The sequence below is a fragment of the Delphinapterus leucas genome, chromosome 20 (genome assembly GCF_059928025.1).
Source record: "Delphinapterus leucas isolate spDelLeu-1000000601 "Yukka" chromosome 20, BTC_Dleu_Yukka2, whole genome shotgun sequence".
In the NCBI taxonomy this organism is placed as follows: domain Eukaryota; kingdom Metazoa; phylum Chordata; class Mammalia; order Artiodactyla; family Monodontidae; genus Delphinapterus; species Delphinapterus leucas.
Window position 1 is genome coordinate 18251501 of NC_143148.1, and position 19887 is coordinate 18271387.

The 19887-nt window shown below is 45.2% G+C and overlaps 1 protein-coding gene across 2 annotated transcripts in view; it reads left to right on the forward strand.

The window, feature by feature from the left end:
- Positions 1 to 19887, forward strand: part of CEP89 (centrosomal protein 89) — a 79909-nt gene that overhangs the window by 10592 nt on the left and 49430 nt on the right. For both annotated transcript variants that reach the window (XM_022585831.3, XM_089902947.1), the window contains exons 4-8: positions 1666 to 1852; positions 11668 to 11770; positions 14556 to 14584; positions 16835 to 16877; positions 19136 to 19354. In XM_022585831.3, coding sequence (XP_022441539.2) covers positions 1666 to 1852; positions 11668 to 11770; positions 14556 to 14584; positions 16835 to 16877; positions 19136 to 19354 — 581 coding nt within the window. The remainder of the gene's footprint in view (positions 1 to 1665; positions 1853 to 11667; positions 11771 to 14555; positions 14585 to 16834; positions 16878 to 19135; positions 19355 to 19887) is intronic.

The window sequence follows — 19887 nt, forward strand, 5'->3', positions numbered from 1 at the left end:
CTTCTCACTGCAGTGGCTTTTCTTGTTGTGGAGCATGGGCTCTAGGTGCACGGGCTTCAGTAGTTGTGGTGCACCGGCTCAGTAGTTGTGGCGCATGAGCTCAGTTGCTCTGCGGCATGTGGGATCTTCCTGGACCAGGGTTCAAACCCCTGTCCCCTGCATTGGCAGGCAGATTCTTAACCACTGCACCACCAGGGAAGCCCCAGCCCCATCATATTTTAAAACATTTAGTTGAAGTAGTTAAAGTAGAGGAGTGCTGGTTCAGTGATAGAGAGGTGCACGTGAACACCCTGAGGTGAGCCTCGTGTTTGCAGGCATATTGAATCTTTAATAAAGGCAGCCCCACAGATAAAGGGAAAGGATTCAACAGTATATTCATTAGCAGTATTAGAAAAAAATCAGCTTTGAGCCTTTCCTAATTCATACACCAAAACAAATTCTTATTGAATGAAAGGATTAATTTTTATATACATAGAAATAAGACCGGGCTTCCCTGGTGGCGCAGTGGTTGAGAGTCCGCCTGCCGATGCAGGGGACATGGGTTCGTGCCCTGATCCGGGAAGATCCCACATGCCGCGGAGCGGCTGGGCCCGTGAGCCATGGCCGCTGAGCCTGCGCATCCGGAGCCTGTGCTCCGCAACGGGAGAGGCCACAACGGTGAGAGGCCCACGTACCGGAAAAAAAAAAAAAAAAAAAAAAGAAAGAAGACCATGAAATCCTATACCCAATCTCATCAAGCCTCTCAGACAGAGGTGCCTGCTGTGTACTTCCGAGCTAAGAATTTGGAAGGTTAAAAAAAAAATTTTTTTTTAATCATCTGTATGTTAAAAAAATTTACAGTCAAAATAAGATCAATAGAATAGGAAAAATATTTATAGTAAAAACAAAGTCAGGGTTTTAATTTTAGTAGATGGAAAAGTTAATTTCATATTGGAATGGACGTACTACAGGCAGAGTAGATAAATGGACAAAGGCCATGAGCAGACAATTCACAGCAGAGGAACCAGGGCTCACATCCAAATACATGGAAAAATATCCAGTCTCAGGAAGAAATGCACATTTTTACAGTGAGATTTCAATGATTTCGGCAAGTTTTAGAAAATTGTTACCAACATAGTTGCAGGCTGGGGAAACGATTTTGCGCGGACGCCTGTGGACCCACGAAACGTTCCTGCTGTTGGTGGTGTACTTTCCGTGTGTGTGTGTGTTTATACGGTTTGACTCAGCAGTTCTCCACATGGTTGTTTGTTTTATGGGACTAATCCTCAATACAGAAGAGGTTTGCTACACATTGACATTCATTACAGGGTTATTTATGATGGTGAAAATTGGGGGAAAAAACCTAAGTAAGGGGAACGGGTGATAAAACTGGTGTATGAACCTAACCTTTTGACTTTAAAAACTTGTTAACGAGGAGGCAAATTGTATATGTATGCAGTGATAATAACTATAAAAACCTAGGTGAAAAGCTAGAAAGAAATGCTAACAGTGTACAAAGAGATGGAATTGTGGATGATATCACCCTTTAGCTTCTGTATATTTCGTAATGTGGTCGTAATACTTTACAGTGGAACTTGAGGCAGTGCATTTAATACACGTATATGAACCTATGTGAAGCATTAAGTGGCTTGTTTGTTTCTTTTGCTCTTGAATGTTCTAATACAGACCACATAGGAAGAATGAGACGGGAAGAAGATCCTCTTTGCCATCCTTTGAAATGCTGGGCTACGAGGAGGAAGAGGACTCTGACACGTACCTGTCAGGCAGCCACAGGGAGTCGGGGGACACAAGCGCTCGCAAAGAAGAGGGAAGCGTCAGCGACGCCGTGTATGCCGTGCCACACAGAAATCAGGTGCTTGCATCGTTCCAGCGTTTCTTCTGCACCTTGACGTTAACTCATAGTCAGTTGTGTCAAGGGCATTAGTGAGGATTTTCCTTTTCTCTCTTCGGCAGTTAATGGCTTTTGTTTGGGGGCTTATTTCTTTTCAGCATGTCCAGTCTCATTTTCTGTCTTGTTAGGCTAAAGTTCAAAACTCTTTCCTTTATCTTTCAAGACAAGTCCTTCAAAAACAGAGATAAACATCTTCACATTCTTTTTTTTTTTTTTTTGCCGTACACGGGCCTCTCACTGCTGTGGCCTCTCCCGTTGCGGAGCACAGGCTCCGGACGCGCAGGCTTAGCGGCCATGGCTCACGGGCCCAGCCGCTCCACGGCATGTGGGATCTTCCCGGACCGGGGCACAAATCCACATCTCCTGCATCGGCAGGCGGACTCTCAACCACTGCGCCACCAGGGAAGCCCCATCTCCACATTCTTAATGTAGCTTTCCATCCGATGCTGGTCATCCTGCTCTTTCCTTTGACCCCCCAAAGCTAATTTTCCTGTCACTTTTCTGTATCGATGTGTACATTGCAACGTTTCTTCAGATTCATGCCTGACAAGAGGAGTATGGTCACTCGTCTCTCCTTAGCAGCAGACGTTCTTTGAGTGCTTACCCTGTGTGAGTCTGTAACTCAAACTCTCACATGCATTGATTTCCTGCTGTCTCGCTGACGTAGGTTCCGTCTACGGCCCCCATCACACATGGGGGAGCCGAGGTTCAGAGAGGTTGAAGGAGCCCATTTCTCCACCGTTGCCTGCGTGCCCTGGTTTAAACACTCTGCTCCCAGGGTTTTGGAAACTGGATAGCGCCATTTCTTTAACGGCAAAGGACAGCACCACAATTTCTTTTTCCTTTCTCGCTTTCTTCTTTTTCACCATCACTATAATGTGTTATTTGTAGTGAGTATACTTATAGACTTGTAACATCCAACTATAATATATACAGATTGAATATATTGACTATCCTCCACTATATTGAATCACATTTTAAGTGACGTCAGGGAACTTATTTTGAGGAATCCTTATGTGAGTATTTCAGAAACTAACCATCACTTTCTAGCATATAAAGACTTTAACATGCAGAGTTAGGTTTCTCTACAGCAAGGAGCACTGGACAGGCAGGCAGCTGCCAAGAACCCAAGGAGGTCTGCTGCGGGGCTCTAACAGGCCTGTGTGAGCTCCCACTGCCCCTCTGTCTGCACACTTCCTGGCTAGTATGTTGGACCCAGGTTACAGATAGAGCTGTATCACTCAACTATTTTGGAAGTAAAGCTCGCTACCACATTTCCCTCAGAGGAGAGAGATTATAGTGACCTGTACAACCTCCTTTGTCGTTAACAGAACAGATAGTTTCTTTTCCAGGCAAGTGTGTCATGGTGGCTCTAGGACCCATGTGCAGTATGGAATTTTTTTTTTTTTTTTTTTTGGCCGCTCCGTGCGGCATGTGGGATCTTACTTCCCCGACCAGGGATCGAACCAGCGCACCCTGTGTTGGGAGTGCGGAGTGTTAACCACTGGACAGCCAGGGAAGTCTCGGAAATGTCTTTTATTTAAACACTTGAAAAGTAGAGCAAGGCAACAAACACTGGCGAGGCCTGGTGAGGGTGTGGAGGAGCTCTCTAACGCCGCCGGAGCGGAGTTGACGCCACCGCTGTGGGGAGCTGCTCGGCACTGTCTGTTAGAGCTGAACACGTACATTTTCTATAACCCAGCCCCCCGCAACTGAGAAGCAGAAAATAGCATAGCACATTAGTGTTCTCATGCTCCAGAATGAACAAGTATTGACATCTTATCTTTTGTTTCTCGTTTTTTGGGGTTTTTTGCTTCAGATTTTTTAATAAAAGAAAGAAAATTACACTTAGGGTTGAAATCTTTGTCTCCCATCTGCTCCATCCCTGGATAGCCATCTTCTCCTGGATTTGGGATGTGTTCTAGAAGTCTGTTTTTTTTTTTTTTTTTTTTTTGCGGTACGTGGGCCTCTCACTACTGTGGCCTCTTCCTGTTGCGCAGCATAGGCTCTGGACGCACAGGCTCAGCGGCCATGGCTCACGGGCCCAGCCGCTCCGCGGCATGTGGGATCCTCCCAGACCGGGTCACGAACCTGTGTCCCCTGCATCGGCAGGCAGACTCTCAACCACTGCGCCACCAGGGTAGCCCTATATATGTTTTTAATTGTACAATGGTCACCGTACTGAATCAATCTTTCCACCTCTCGGCTTTTTCACTCAGCATTGAAGTTTTGAGATGGATACATGTTAATTTATTTGTCTACTCACCTCCTGATGATCATTTAGGTTATTCCTTTGCACGTTTGGTACGTGTACCTATGTGTGCTTCTTCACACTAGATATTGCCGAATTGTTCTCCAAAGCAGTGGTTCCCAGTTGCCTTCCCAGCAGCAGTATGTGCGTGCCGGTCTCCACCTTTCTGTACATCCCAGCCAACAGGAAAGCCTTTCCCTATACAGCCCAGGAGCCGGAGGTGGAGTATTAGTAACTGATTGCAGTTGCAAGGCCTTATCATAACCTGAACATTGTCCTGGCCGGTTGCAGATGGCATGAATGAAGGGGCCCTTAAGCTGGAAGGGGATTTCAGTTTCCCACAGCCTTACAATACAATAGGGGGAGGAAGACACATTGACCTTTTCTGAGCATTTGATATTTGCTAGGCAGCTCACACGTGCCATTTCGTTTACTTCACGCCCCTGGCGGTAAGTGTGTGAAGAAACAGGATAAATAACTTGCCCAAGATCATCCAACCATCCACCCAGTGGCAGAGGCTGGATTCAGATCAGGGCAACCCATTTTTCCCTGTTTAGAATTAAAATTTGTGTTTACAATCCTTGTGCCTATCAAGAATATTTCTTAGACATAGAGCTTTTTTTGTTTTTTTCAAACTGACCAAGTAGTCTTAAATTTATCATATGATTAAAATACATATCTTTGAAAAGAATAGATGTGTGCAGCGTGTAAAACTGCTGTTTCATCACTAGGTGGCGCTAGCTCTGAAGGAGATACTGCCAATGGGGGATGTTTTAATTAAAAAAAAAAAAGTAAAATTGCCCTCGTTATTTTTACTGTAGACATTCTATAATCTCAGGTAAATAATTTACAATTTTATTCTTTTTTATCGAAACTAGTAAGATAAGGAAACAGAACAACCCACATCAGGCAATTTGGATATAAGTCTCTACCTCATGCCTCTCTCTGTGTTTCAGGGTAGTTTGGGCAAACATCTTCATGTGAGGTGTGCACCCACTCAGAAATGGCCTAACAAATGGAAAGCAAGTCTTGTTTTCAGCAGTTGTCTTGTTGATGCCACCCAAAAGTAAGGCTGCAAGGGAAGTGGGGTGCGTGAACGTGTGGTCAGTTCCCACAACACTAGGGCCCAGTGGAAAGAGCAACGCCACGGACAGAGACCTGAGTCCAAGTCCCAGCTTCTCTAGTTCCCAGTTGTGTGACTTGGGAGGTCTGATAATGTCTCTGTGCCTCAGCTTCTTCATCTTATAAAGGACTGTGTTAGGGAGGAAACTGTCTTCGGGTAGGTAAGTAATTCACCACTTACTTGTTGAGCATCTGATTGAGTACTAGGTATTGTGCTCGGTGCTGGAGAATCAGCATAAGACAGAGTCCGTGGTCACACAATTAATAATTACTTAAAGGGAGGGCACACGGTGGCATGAGACCACATAACCTTTTCTGAGGGGACTGCTGAGAGTGACAGCAAAGAACGAGTTAAGGCCTTTCTGCTCCCCTTTGAGGTCACTTGATTTTGCTGCCTGATACCTTTGTAGGTTCATTCTTTTATCTTTTGAAGTTCAGTAATATCACCAGGATTAATCGTGGTGTTTATTATTTTCTGTCCTTTTTTCCTGAAATTTAGTGCATATAATTTAATTCTGCAGACATAGATTTTCATCTCCCCTTTTTATTTTCAGGGAATGTTTCCTCCCCTCTTTTATTTTATCTTTGGTTTCATCATCCGCTCACTGTCTTCTCCGTCGGGAGCACTAGTTATGCGTTGGTTGGATATCCTTTGTCTTCCATGTCTATTATGTTTTCTGTGATCCCTTGTCCCTCCATTTCCTTTTCAGCTTCACTTTGTGTGATTTACTCTGTCTGTCCTCATCTCTCTCAGCACTTGGTCACTATGTTTTATGGCTTCTCGTATAGCTTTTACCTCTGTAGTGGTTTTATTTTGCCTTTTGTTTTTGTGAGTTCTGCTGATTTACTTCACACATCTTTCTGTTGCCTTATCACTTTACCTGATCTCCTGGATCTCTTCTTTGGGTTCCTCATGTCAGACTGTGCTGTCTAACTTCTTTGAGAGTATAGAGCTGGATTCTGGATGGCAAAGGTGGGCTCTCCCAAGTGTCTCCCTTTAGCTTCGCCCGCCCTCCCTTCTGCCCTGTGGGAGTTACTGTACGTCTCCGGGGACCATCACATCCTTGCTCTCAGTGCACCCGTCAGAGGATCACTGTGGACCTTTGCAACAAAGTGACAGTTTGTGACTGTCGGAGCATCTGCATACCTGACGTCTGAGGAAGTTTGGCGGCTTCTGGCATTCTCCCTCTCTTCCACATTTCATAGGTTTGGTAGCTGTTTTCTGGCCATTGACTAAGCTTGCTTGCATTTTTTCTTTTCATTCTTTCAATTGATTTCAACAGGTTTTAAGGGAGGAGAGTGTAGTCTAATTGCCTGCTACCATTTTCAAGAAGTCACCGATAGGATGTTACTGAAGCTCCTCTGTCACACATTCTTGCTCTTGTTGTGTTTGTGGATTTGCAGAGCATCTTGTCATAAGATATCATATATTCATTCATGTTGTTCATTTATTCATCCAGCCAACTGCCAACCAACGAATGTTTGAGTGTCCGCCATGTCCTTGGATCCAGAGAGGAATCATTCATGCAGGGGTAAACCAGTTATCTCTAGAAACTTTTGGAGGCCAAGGAGTAGTAGGGAATCTTTTGCTGCTGTGGTTGAGGATTAGGACTGTCCCCCTTCTCTCTCCACAGTTTTTAATTTCTTTAAAAGTTTCTTTCCGTTACACAAGTATACATGAATCCCCATGTCTTATAAAAACGTTTCATACTGCATGTAAAGCAAACACTGCCCTGAAACCCTGCCGTTCCGTCCCTCCTCTTCTCTCCAGGACAAGCCTCTGCGGTCACTTTGATGTCTGTATCATTTTCTTGGCTACAGATAATCAAACAGGCAAACAAAAGGTTTAAATAATAGACCTTTAACTCTCTCATATAACAAAATCAAAAGGTAGGAGATTCCAAATTGTTTCAGCTGCCTGTCAAAGGCTGGCACCTGAGATTCTCTTGGCCTGCTCTTTGTGGTCATCAAATGCAGCGAGTTCTTCCTGCAGACAGGAGGAAGCAGGGCAAGGTCCTTCAGGCTGCACTGTGTTCATTACGGGGAACATTTTTTCCTGGGAGCCTCCCAGCAGGAGGCTCACTGGTCACATGCCCATCCCTTGGCCAATTACTGGCTAAGGGGAAGAGGGTCACTATCACTGTGGGCTGAGCCCACTTGCACTGAACAAAATCAGGGTTCTCTCAGCAAGGTAGAAGCGGGGCCCTGACTGCCGGGTGGGCTGCGGTGCCTGCAGTCTCCCTGTCCACATTTACACGTACACATCCCTGTGCGGATAGGAATGTCCACGGTTAGTGTATGCACGTGTAGACCATTGACTCTGCTCTACCAATGCAAGCACCTCTGCATGAGCTGGACCCACACTGGTGGAGGTAGAAGGCCAGGATCTCAAGTCAGGCACCAAGCTGTCACTCCAGCCAATTTGCAGAAGCCACCAAGAGTGAGCCCTGCCATCTTCCAGCGGTGGGGTCTCCTCCATGCAGCAGTGAGGAGGCGTGGATTCACAAACACTTATTTCCCTTACCATAGCGTACCAAACCAGGGGAGGTCCAGCATGCTGTCGGACTTACAAAGGTCCCAGTGCAGGCCCGCGCGGTCCCTCTACCCTACAGATCAAAACTGCCCCTCCCAGAGTTAGTCCTTGGTCCGCTGCACAATCTGACCACACTCTTGCCTGGACTTTACCCTGAGGTGGAGCTAACTGAACCCTTCTGTTGCTCCACCACTAGTGTCTGTCCCTTTGGGCTGGGGTTCTTAGGTTGGCATCATTGATCTGAGGTGGGGCATCTGGGAAGGTGCCAGTGCCGTTTGGGGCTGCACCACCCTACGCGTCCTCAGGGTTAATCACCGCTGGCTCTTACAGTTGGCTCGCCCCACAGTCACAGGAACCTAGACGCTGCAGCTTCTTTGCCATGTTGCCAGGTTTTCCAGCATCTTGCTTTCACCTCCAAGTAAGAGAAGATGTCACAGATTAGCTTTGCATAGTTTTGAGCTTTATATTCATGGAATCATAGAACGTGTATTATTTTGCACCTGACTACATTTTTAGGTGTGTACAAATTTAAAATTATATCTTCCTTGTATATTGAACAGTTTGTCACTATGAAGTGAACCTCTCTATCTCTAAAGAGGTTTTTTGCCTTAATGTCTATTTCATCTGACATTCTCCATCTTTCTTCTTTTTCTAATTAATTTTTAAATTTATTTTTGGCTGCATTGGGTCTTCGTTGCTGCGCATGGGCATTCTCTAGTTGCAGCGAGCAGGGGCTACTCTTAGCTGCGGTGCGCGGGCTGCTCGCTGCGGTGGCTTCTCTTGTTGCGGAGCACGGGCTCTAGGCGCGCGGGCTTCAGTAGTTGTGTCTCACAGGCTCTAGAGTGCAGGTTCAGTAGTTGTGGCACACGGGCTTAGTTGCTCCGAGGCATGTGGGATCTTCCCAGACCAGGGCTGGAACCCGTGTCCCCTGCATTGGCAGGCGGATTCTTAACCACTGTGCCACCAGGGAAGTCCCCTCCATCTTTCTTTTGTTTGATATTTGCGTGGTCTATTTTTTTCCAACCTTTAATTTTTTTTGGCCATGACACGCAGCCCCAGCAGTGAGAGCGCCAAGTCCTAACCACTGGATATCCGGGGAATTCCCAATCCATCCTTTAATTTTAACCTTTCTATATCCTTATGTTTAGCTCTGTCTTGTAAATAGCATCTAGTTGGTTTTTTTTTTTTAAGTTTACTGAGATATAATTCACATACATACTATTCATCCATTTAATGTTTACAATTCAATGCAGCATATGGTTTTTGTTAACCAAGTTTGACCAACTTTTCCTTTGTCTTTTTACTGGACCATTTGGTTCTTTTATGTTTAACATTTTATATGGATATATTTGAGTTTAAATGTGCCATCTTTATTTTTCCTACTTGTCCTATTACTCTGTATCTCTTTTCCTCTTCCATTCTTTTGGATTGATGATTTTTTTTAGTTCTATTTCTTTCCCTCTACTAGTTTGCAAATTATACTGGCTTGTTTTCTTTTCTGATAATTACCCTGTAAATTCTAGCATGTACATTTTACCCTTTAAAATCTGAGTTAGTGTCCTAACCAGGAGGAGGATGAAGGAGGTTAGGCCAGGGCTACAGACGGATGAGGGAAAGGCCACTCCTGGCATCCCTGATGGCAGCACTGTGGCTGAGTTGGCCGGCTTCTTCCTCCCTTCCTTCAGTACCCAAACAATTTTTGTTTTAGTAACCAGGTGATTTTCGTACTCAGAAGTATGTAAAAGTTTAAAAAATGTTTTAAATTAAAACTTTTATATTAGAGTGTTTTTAGAATATTGTCACAAATTCTTTAGGCTTACTTATCGCTGTATGAAATATACACAAAAGGCATATAAGCCATAAGTGTACAGCCCAGTGAATTTTTACAAAGTAGCCCCCATCCAGATTAAAAGAAAAAGAACAACACTACTAGGACCCCAGAAGTCCTCCTCTGTGACCGAGAGGACTCACTACTCCCCAAGAGTTAACCACTGCCCTGACTCCAAGAGTAGACTGGATCTTAGAAAATCACCGTAGGTTAGTTTTGCCTATTCTGAGGATTCTATGACTTTGATCATACAGTACGTATTCTTTGGAGTTTTTGAGTCTTCTGTCATTGCGTGTAGCAGTTGTTGGTTCGTTCTTATTGCTGTATAATATCCAGTTGTACAATTATAACATCCAATTAGTTATTCATTTTACTGAAGATGAATATTTGGTTGTTTCCAGATTGGGGCTTTTAGGAATAGTGCTGCTATGAACATTTGTGTGTATATATGTATATTTCTGGTGGGTCTGTACCGCTCACATATACTGATGAGTGATATATGTATGGTCATAGGGCATATGTACGATCAGTCTTAGTGCTAGTAGATGCTGCCAAACATTATTTTCCATAATAGGGTATCTTTAGCATTTTCTCTTTTTTTTTTAGTTTATTTATTTACTTTTGGCTGCGTTGCATCTTTGTTGCTGCGCGCGGGCTTTCTGTAGTTGCAGCGAGCAGGGGCTACTCTTCATTGCGGTGCACGGGCTTCTCATTGCGGTGGCTTCTCTTGTTGCGGAGCACGGGCTCTAGGCACACAGGCTTCAGTAGTTGTGGCACGTGGGCTCAGTAGTTATGGCTCGCAGGCTCTAGAGCGCAGGCTCAGTAGTTGTGGTGCACGCTTAGTCGCTCCGCGGCATGTGGGATCTTCCTGTACCAGGGCTCAAACCCACGTCCCCTGCATTGGCAGGTGGATTCTTAACCTCTGCACCACCAGGGAAGCCATAGCAGTTTCGTATTTCCTTGATAAAAGTGAGTAGCATAATATATCTTTGATAGGGTGAGCAAGGCAGATGGGTCCCTAGGAGACAAAACCTAAGAGGTCATTTCTTTTTAATCCCTTCAGATGATGAGCGGAGTGGGAGACCTTTCTGCTGCCCTGAGCCGGGTCGCCCTGGAGCCCTGTACCCAGAGCCTGGCGGGCCTAGCCTTAGCTTCTGGCTCTGAAATGCCCCTTCTCTGGGGCATCTTGCCAGTGAGTTCTCCCCCTCCCTGCCAGCCATGGGGATGGCCCTTCCACAGCCTGCTGCACAGCACGGCTAAGCCGAGCTGACCACATGCGCAAGACACTATTCAGTGTAGCGGAAGGGAAGCCAGCCAGGGAACACCAGCCGCAGCTTTTTGTACAAGACATGGTTCACTGCACTTCCCCTTGGGCAGCCTCTGTCCCCACCTCCCAGAGCCCTGCCAGTGGGGTGGTCTCCTGTTCATCAGGGGAGGTCCCAGTCATGGCCCACAGGTCTGTGAGGGGCAGCTCTGCAGCCCTGCCACCATTCATGATACCTACGTAGAAGATGCTCACAGACAGCACAGGGGAGAGTTCCATTCCATCAGGAAACATTCACAGTGGACTCACAGCCAGCCAGCATAATGGGCCTCGATCCCAAACAGTTGCCTGGATGAGGGCTCTCACAGGGCTCGTCAGCAGGTCTTGTCCCATGCAGAGATGAATACACAGCATCAGTACCAAGGCAGGGTGGTACTGGGTAGTATGCAGAGCAGGCCAGAGGCAGCCCCTTTTCCTGAGTTGGTCCCTGGCAGGAATGGGGAAGGCGAGCTGCCCAGGTAGCATTGGGGGGGTGGGAGTGGCTGTGAAGTTCTCAATGGCTTAAGCATAATTTGGACGGCATTGCCTTTGCCACTGGGCTTCTCCTGAGGGACCCGAGATTTCATCCAGCCCTGCCAGATGCGGTCCTTTTATGTCTTAGAGAGGAAAGAGCAGTGGAGAAGGTGTGGAATAAGACGTTTGGGTTTGTTGGGAAGAAATTTGATACAGAAGCACTTATCACATAGTTGGCTGTTCCTTTGTCTTTTGTAACAAAAAGGTTCCATCGTCACATGGGGTGGACAGTGGAGATGAGGAAAATATTTCTGAACAAGATGGGTTTCCAGGCTCACCTGTTCCACCAGAGCATACACAAGAAAAAGGTAAAAAAAATTTTTTTTAATTTAATATCTAAAAGCATTTTGTGGCAATAAATATGGGTTAACTTGGGGGAACATGTAGCCATTGCACCTTCATACTGTGGTTCCATGATTTTAAGTGGGAATATCCCTGAGTTTTGTTTTCACTGGGTTACAGTGAAAATAGTTGATTGCCCGGGTGTTAGGTCATCTTTAAAGCCTGAGGCCCTCACACTGGGGTCCATTTTGTCAGTTCCGGCAGCCGAGAGAGGCCCCCTGGGGTGGAGGGTCAGGGCTCAGGCTCTGAAGCTCCACACGCTCCTTCCTCTCTGCGCCCCACGTCTAGCGCTGTGAGAGGCGGGTACCCAGTGGTCTCCCCAGGATGAGCGAGTGAGCTTGTCTGTCTTGTTCACCAGGCTAGCTCCAGTGCCTGGATCAGGGTCCTGGCCCATGGCAGGCTGTGACTACAGGTGTTTTGGATGAAAGAGTGCAGGGACATGTTTATAATACAACTTTGCAATAGTGCATCCTTGTACATTTCATTTGGCACAGTGAGAGAATTCAGCACATTAAATAACAAAGGTTTTCCGTTTCCTAAGAGGTGGCTTATGTTTGGGAAGTGAGAAGGAGAGCCTGGCATACAATGGGCACCAGTCACTGCTTTATCAGGACCCTCAGAGTTGCTTAGGCTCAAGAAAACTCTCATGTAGGTCAGTTCACAAGGGGACTGATTGACAAACAGAAGGCCAGCCTACTAATACCTGTGCCAGAAAACGCCAATTGATTAGGCCAGCATACTTTATCCCTGTGGGAAATCCACGTGTATATTCAATTCAAGTAAAAAGTATATCTCTTTTTTTTTTTTTTTTTTTTTTTTTTGGCTTTACGCGGGCCTCTCACTGTTGTGGCCTCTCCCGTTGCGGAGCACAGGCTCCAGACGCGCAGGCTCAGCGGCCATGGCTCACGGGCCCAGCCGCTCCACGGCATGTGGGATCTTCCTGGACCGGGGCACGAACCCGTGTCCCCTGCATTGGCAGGCGGACTCTCAACCACTGCGCCACCAGGGAAGCCCGTATCTCTTTTTAAATTACAGAATTAATATTTTCTCACTGTAAAAAAAAAACGAACTGAAATGCAGAAATATAGGAGGTTAAACACACATAATTGTACTCCCATAGAGTACAATTTTAACAACTTCGAATGCGTATGTGAATAAAATGTATGTTATTTTATTACCTGCCTTTTTTAAAAAATCATAACACATCCTGAATATCTCTGTGTTCATACATGTCCATCCACTTTCTAATGTCTGTGTTGTCTGTGGCCTGATGTGTTATATATCAGTCAGAATCCAATCAGTAGACAGAATGTATATGGTGATTTGAAAAAGGAAAGTTTAATGTAAAGAATTATTGACTATAAGAGGATTGCCTACTAAGGGGTAGAGAGAAATCTAAAGAATGCAGGAATAGCAGATAGAGAGAACAGCTGCTCCCTCTTTTGTTAACAGAGAGCCCCCAAGAGAAGAAACATTTGGAGAATCTCCAATGCAGACATTGGAGAGGGTGCAGCTGTGGCCCACTGGCGGGTGGAGAAGTTAGCCGAGGTGTGTTGCTAACAGAACTCGCTGGAAAGCTGCCCTCTCCAGGGGAATTTCAGGAGAAGCCACCCATGGGGAAGTGCTGCTGGCCACCTAGAAAGAGGGAAGAAAGGAGGAGAGGGGAGAGAAAAAGAGGAACGCAGGGAAAGAGAGAGGATGGAGATAGCCTTCTGGAATGAGGAACCCAAGCCCCTTCCTCCTCCTGGCAAGGTAGCGCTGCTGCAGTAACACAAGCCAGCAATAAAGGTGGGTTTGGAGCTGAGAGGCAGTGTGGTAACTGGCGCACTTGGTAACACAGGTGCTGTTGAACTGGGAACGCAGGTGGTGGTTGGGAGGGAGTTCAGCTCCTCCAGTGGTTTTTGGTTTGTGATGGGCATTAGAAGCCCCTGGACACTTGTGAAAAGGCCCCACCCCAGCCCCAAATTCTGAGTCAGTGAATCTGGGCTGGAGCCCCAGAGGGTCTGTATTTTTAACAAGCTCTTTGGAGAGTCTGATGTGAGTGATCCTTAGGCAACACATCAGAAACACTGGTTTTTAGTGCTTTGGTTCTGTCATATCCAGGTGGCGAGAGGCTTGGTGAGTTCCTTAACCCCACTTCTACTCAGTTTGAGTGCACCTCTCATCAGGTTCTTATAAGGATTAAATTTATAAGGATTAAATTTAGTCGTATGTGTGAAGCACAGCATCCTCCATAATGCTAGCTGATAATTATTGTCTAAAGGCTAAAGCCTCAAAGTCTGTCAGCCTGAGGTGCCACTCTGCGCCCTAGCAGTACCCGGCCAAGAAGCTTGGACCCTGACATCCTTTGGTCGAGGTACCAGCATCTGACCGAGTGGACTGCTACTGTAGGCGGGGAGACGGGGAGGCATCAGCTTCAGCCCATCTGGGGAATGGCGGTGGGACGGCTAGAGAGCTCTGGGAGGGGGAGTGCTGGGAAGATGGAGAAGGCTCACAGTCGCGCTGAGGAGTTTGGCCTTGGTTCTCCAATCATGTGAGCCACTGAAGGAACGAGCAGTGGGGAGAGATGAGCAGTTCCGAGTTGGGCTCCTGCCTGGCTCTGGACCCGCTTCTCATGTGGCCTTGGGAAGGCTGCCCACCTGGGCCTGGTTTAGCTCATCTGCAGAAGGTGAGTTCCTAAGATTGTACTCTTCTGAGTTGTCAGATGTCTTTCTCTGCTTTACAAAGTTTTCTTTCTTTTTTTTTAATCAGATGGTAAACATTCTATTCTGAATTTAAAGGTAAGGATTGTTTTTTTGTGTGTGTGTTTTTTTAAAAATTTATTTATTTATTTTTGGCTGCGTTGGGTCTTCGTTGCTGCACGCGGGCTTTCTCTAGTTGTGGCGAGTTGGGGCTACTCTTCGTTGTGGTGCGCGGGCATCTCATTGCCGTGGCTTCTCTTGTTGCCGAGCACGGGCTCTAGGCATGCGGGCTTCAGTAGTTGTGGCGCATGGGCTTAGTTGCTCCGAGGCATGTGGGATCTTCCCGGACCAGGGCTCGAACCTATGTCCCCTGCATTGGCAGGCAGATTCTTACCCACTGCGCCACCAGGGAAGCCCAAGGATTGTTTTTTAAAAACTGATTTTCTCAATTAGTAGAATTTCCACCATAATTTCAAAACAACTTTTGTGATTTGTGGGGAAGAAAACTTCCATTAAGAGTTCTTTTCCATTGAATGTTTTTTTAAAAAAAGTTTTAAAACATGAAGAAACTCATGTTTTGCATAGTTTAAAATGAATGTAATGTATTGAGGGATTAGAAATCACTTACATTTACATTTTCATTTGTAGAATGAATAGACAATAACCAGTTTGCAGACATGGAAATAGTTTACTTAAGTTTTTAATTCTGCGATGTCAAAGGAGTTTAAAAATTAAAGACTTCTCAGTAGAGTTAATTTATAACCTTATCTACTTTTTCAGCAGAAATTAGAAACTTAGAATCAGACTGATGTGTAGTAGAAAAATGAACAAAAGTTCAAAGACTTCCCTTTCCTCTAAGTTTTGGGTTGAAAAGGAGGATGTTGTATTCTTTTCTCAGTACTTTTTTTTTTTTTTGCGGTACGCGGGCCTCTCACTGTTGTGGCCTCACCTGTTGCAGAGCACAGGCTCCGGACACGCAGGCTCAGCGGCCATGGCTCACGGGCCCAGCCACTCCGCGGCGTGTGGGATCCTCCCGGACCGGGGCGCAAACCCGTGTCCCTTGCATCAGCAGGTGGACTCTCAACCACTGTGCCATCAGGGAAGCCCTTCTCAGTGCTTTGAAAACGTGCTTCTCTGAAGCTAATGGGGTCTTTTTGCATATCCCAAGGAGAAAAGGCCAGTTGGAATTTGCTTTGTGCATCTCTGCTCAGCACCTACAGTCATATCACATGCTTTAGAATGTGAACTGATGGCCTGTCACTTATGGGACCTGCATGTAAACACAGTGACTGACTACCAATAATAAATTGTGGAGAAAAGGCAACCCTCCTACACTGTTGGTGGGAATGTAAATTAGTACAGCCACTATGGACAACAGTATAGAGGTTCCTCAAAAAACTAAAATAGAGTTGCCATATGATCCAGCAATCCCACTCCTGGGCATATATCCGGAGAAAACTCTAATTTCCAAAGATACTGTGTTCATATGCAGCACTGTTTACAATAGCCAAGACATGGAAGCAACCTAAGTGCCCATCAACAGATGAGTGGGTAAAGAAGATGTGGTATACACACACACACACACACACACACACACACACACACACACAGGAATATTACTCAGCCAGAAAAAAGGATGAAATGCCATTTGCAGCAACATGGATGGACCTAGAGATTATCACCCTGAGTGAAGTAAGCCAGACAGAACAAATATTATACGGTATCACTTATGTGGAATCTAAAAAATAATACAAATGAACTTATTTACAAAACAGAAATAGACTCACAGATATAGAAAACAAACATATAGTTACCAAAGGGGATGGGGGGAGGGAAAACTTAGGAGTATGAGAGTAATAGATACACACTACTATGTATAAAATAGATAAGCGACTAGGATGTACTGTATAGCACAGGGAATTGTATTCAGTATCTTATAATAACCTATAATGGAAGAGAATTGGAAAAATATATATATGTATAACTGAACCACTTTGCTATACACCTGAAGCTAACACAATATTGTAAATCACCTAGACTTCAATTAAAAAAAAAAAAAAAAAGACACTGAACTCATGGACAAAAAGGCAGGAAGAAAGCAGGACTTCCCTTGCTGCTCAGAGAACCTGCCAAGAGGGGAAATCCCTTAAGGTTTTGGTTCATTTAAAAGAAACAGTGAATATTAAAGTTTCTAAAGCTAAAACAAACTAGCAACTATAAGAGCCAAAATGAAGGGGGAAAAAAGTACTTAAATATTTGATATATGATGACCTACCTGCTTGTGCCAATCCACTTTTAGGAGATGCTGAGACTCTTAATTCATTACTCTCATGTTGTTTTCTTCCTTAGGATGAAAAACCATCATTGTGTGGAAAACCTCCACCCTCTCCAGGTATTTGCCTTTTGAATTTCATTGTGATTGAAAAGCTGATTGTTCTAGCGAATACCCAGAATAATCTCACATAAAACAAAGATCTCTTTTTTTTTTTCCTGTAAAGGCTGTTGCTTCTGTCCCATTATCAGAATTGGGAAGAGGAGGCAGTTTGTTGAATTTCCACCTTTGCCTTAAAAGAGAGAGTCCAAACGTGTACACGTTGGATGATGGATGTATGTCCCCATGGCATGTGCTCAGATCCTGGGGAGGGGAGTGGACCTGTGGGTTATAGGCAGGCACTGGGAGGAGGGTGTATGCAAACGGGGGCTCTGCTCAGGGGCTAGAGACAGAGCTGAGGGGTCTGGAGATACTTTCTGGGGTGCTATCCCCTCTACAGTCTGAGGAGCCTCATTAGCTTTCAAGGTGGATTTTGTAATTTTTTTCCTGTTAAGCCTCACATTGCTAGTCTGAAAATCCTATCAGGAATCAAGGCTTTTGTCTATCCTCCATGTCTGGTTGGCTTTGTTTTCACCCTTTCTATCTCGGTGTTTTTGGTGCTGCTGTATTCTGGGATATTGCTGGGGCTCTAATGTCTAGCCCACAGGTTGATTCTTCATTGTATGTATTCTGCTGCTCAGCCCATCCTTTGAATTTGTATTGTGAATGAAACTGTTTGTTCCCATGATTTCTATTAAGTATTGACAAACATCTCTCTGGAATCTTAACTACACCCATTCAAAAATCTTATAGTTGCTGAGCAGCCAACTGTGTCCTCTGTTATTTGATTTTGGTGCTTCTCTTAGCTCACATGGTTCTTGGTGATGTGATGTGTTCGCCTTGGTCCTTGGGAGTCCCTGTTGGTCTGCCTGGGGATGCTGTATCTGATTACTGCAGCCTGCTCAGAGGGGGAAACCAGTGGGCTGTCAGGCGTACAGCCTGTCTCCAGTGACTGACAGGGACAGACAGGGTGTGTGGTCAGCCAGGGGGTTCGGGGGTCCCTCTTCCTCCTGAGTTTCCCCAGCCCCAGTGCCTGCCTGCCTCTGTCCTCAGAGCCTGTCTGTACTACCCGGCCCAGGGGGCTTGAACCATTGCTGATCCCATCTGGCACATTAACTGGATACCTCATCAGCCCTTTCTAGGTCACTTTGTGTCCCCGCTACCTGCCAGGGCAAAGCCCATCCCTGGAAGCACTCCCACCTCCAGTAGCTGACCTCTCCTGGCATATTTTAGGCTGCAGCTTCCATCTTCAATCTAATCTCAAATGTTTTCTTTCTAGGATTCCTGGTGGCTCGCCTCTTGTTTTCAGTGTAGCTGTGGAGTTACTCATTTCTTAGACTTTCCTTTCATGTTCTAGGGGTTGGGGATGTGTGTGTCAGAGGTCAGGGGAGGCTGTCTGGAGCTACCAGCATTCCCGCCCTTGTCTGCACATCTGCACACAGAAGCTCTGCCCGGGCTGGGAGCCCATCGTAGCCCTCACCTCCTTTGATCTCTCTGTGGAACATCGCTCTCTGCTTTCCTCCATCTTTCTTGCTGCTCCTTCCTAACATCCTTCGTGGTCTCTGGCTTTCTTCTCACCCAGGTGCCTTCAGGTCTGCCCACGTGCTGGTGGCGCCTCAGTCTCTCCAGCTGAGGCTGCCTTCAGAGCTCCGGGCCCGTGTCCTAGCCTGGGCTTCCCTTCCCCTGCCATGCTTGTGTCCCTTGTCTGGCTAGATGTCTTCCAAACCACAGGTCTTGGTGCTCATCCTTGACTTGCCCCCCCTCACTGTCCACACCCAGTTGAGTTCTTGAGCCCTGCTGAGCTTTCGCCCCTGAATCCTTCTCTCATGTCCTTTCCCCTCCATCCCTACTCTAGGAGTCTCCTGACTGGTCTCCCTGCCTCTGGGCTAGGCCTCCTTCCTGTTAGGTTTCTTCACTGCTGGCCTCAGGGATTCATCTGAGAGTAGAGCCTCTTCTTTCCATACTTCTGCCTGAAAGGCTTTCTGGCTCCTGGTGGCCTGCAGGATACAACCTCCACTCTGCATATTATGATATGTACAATCCTATGTCCAACAGTATAGAGCCTCCACTGGCTCCTGCCTCCCCCCTCTGTCATCCCTCTTCCTGTTGCTCACCGTAGTCTCAGCAGACCATGCACCCTTTGCTGTATAGGCCATTCTCTTTGCAGGCACTGACATGAAGAGTTGCTCATGTGGTTTTTGAAATTGTCTCCTGTAATTTTGATGTAGAATTGTAAATATCAATTAATATTTTAAAACTTTTTTCCTGTGCCTTTTTAGATGTAAATGGTAGAACACATCGAAGACATATAGAAATAACCAAAGAAAAGTTCGAGGAATTAAAAGAAGACAATTTGCATCTAAACAATGCAAATCAAACCCTTACTCTTGAACTTAACATAATAAAAAAAACAATGAAAGAACTACAGTTAAAACTTAAAAGGATGGAAAAAGAAAATGGAAAGCTGAAAGAAGTTGAGAAAGCATCCTTTCAGGAAGGTGGGGACAACTACACAGTTCTTTTATTAAAGGAACAAACAAGAATTCAAATTTTCTTATTTATTTTGAAAGTTAATATTTTATGTTACAGTATTTGGTGATATTAATGTTCTTGATATTTTGTTATGATTTTAAGGTCTTTCATTAATATCCTTATACTTGTTGAAATTTGATTTCATCTGCTGTGTCATTATTATTATGCTAAAATTCCAATACTTCTTTTGATTCTTAGCATAGTATTGTACATATGTTTCATATCAGTTTTTATCCCCATGAGCAGCATATAAAAGTGGCTCTTTCACCACATACTTACCAATGATGAGGATTGTATTTTCCTTGCGAATTTGATAAGTTAAAAAAAAAAGAAGAATCCCATTTTAGTTTAATTCATTTACTATTGATGAAGTTGAATATTTTTTTCATTATCTTTGTGGGTCATTTTCTTTCTCTTTTATAAGTTTTCCTATTTTAAATTGAGATGCTTTGATCTTTTCTGTTGATTTGTAGGAGCTCTTTACATATTAAGGGTTTTA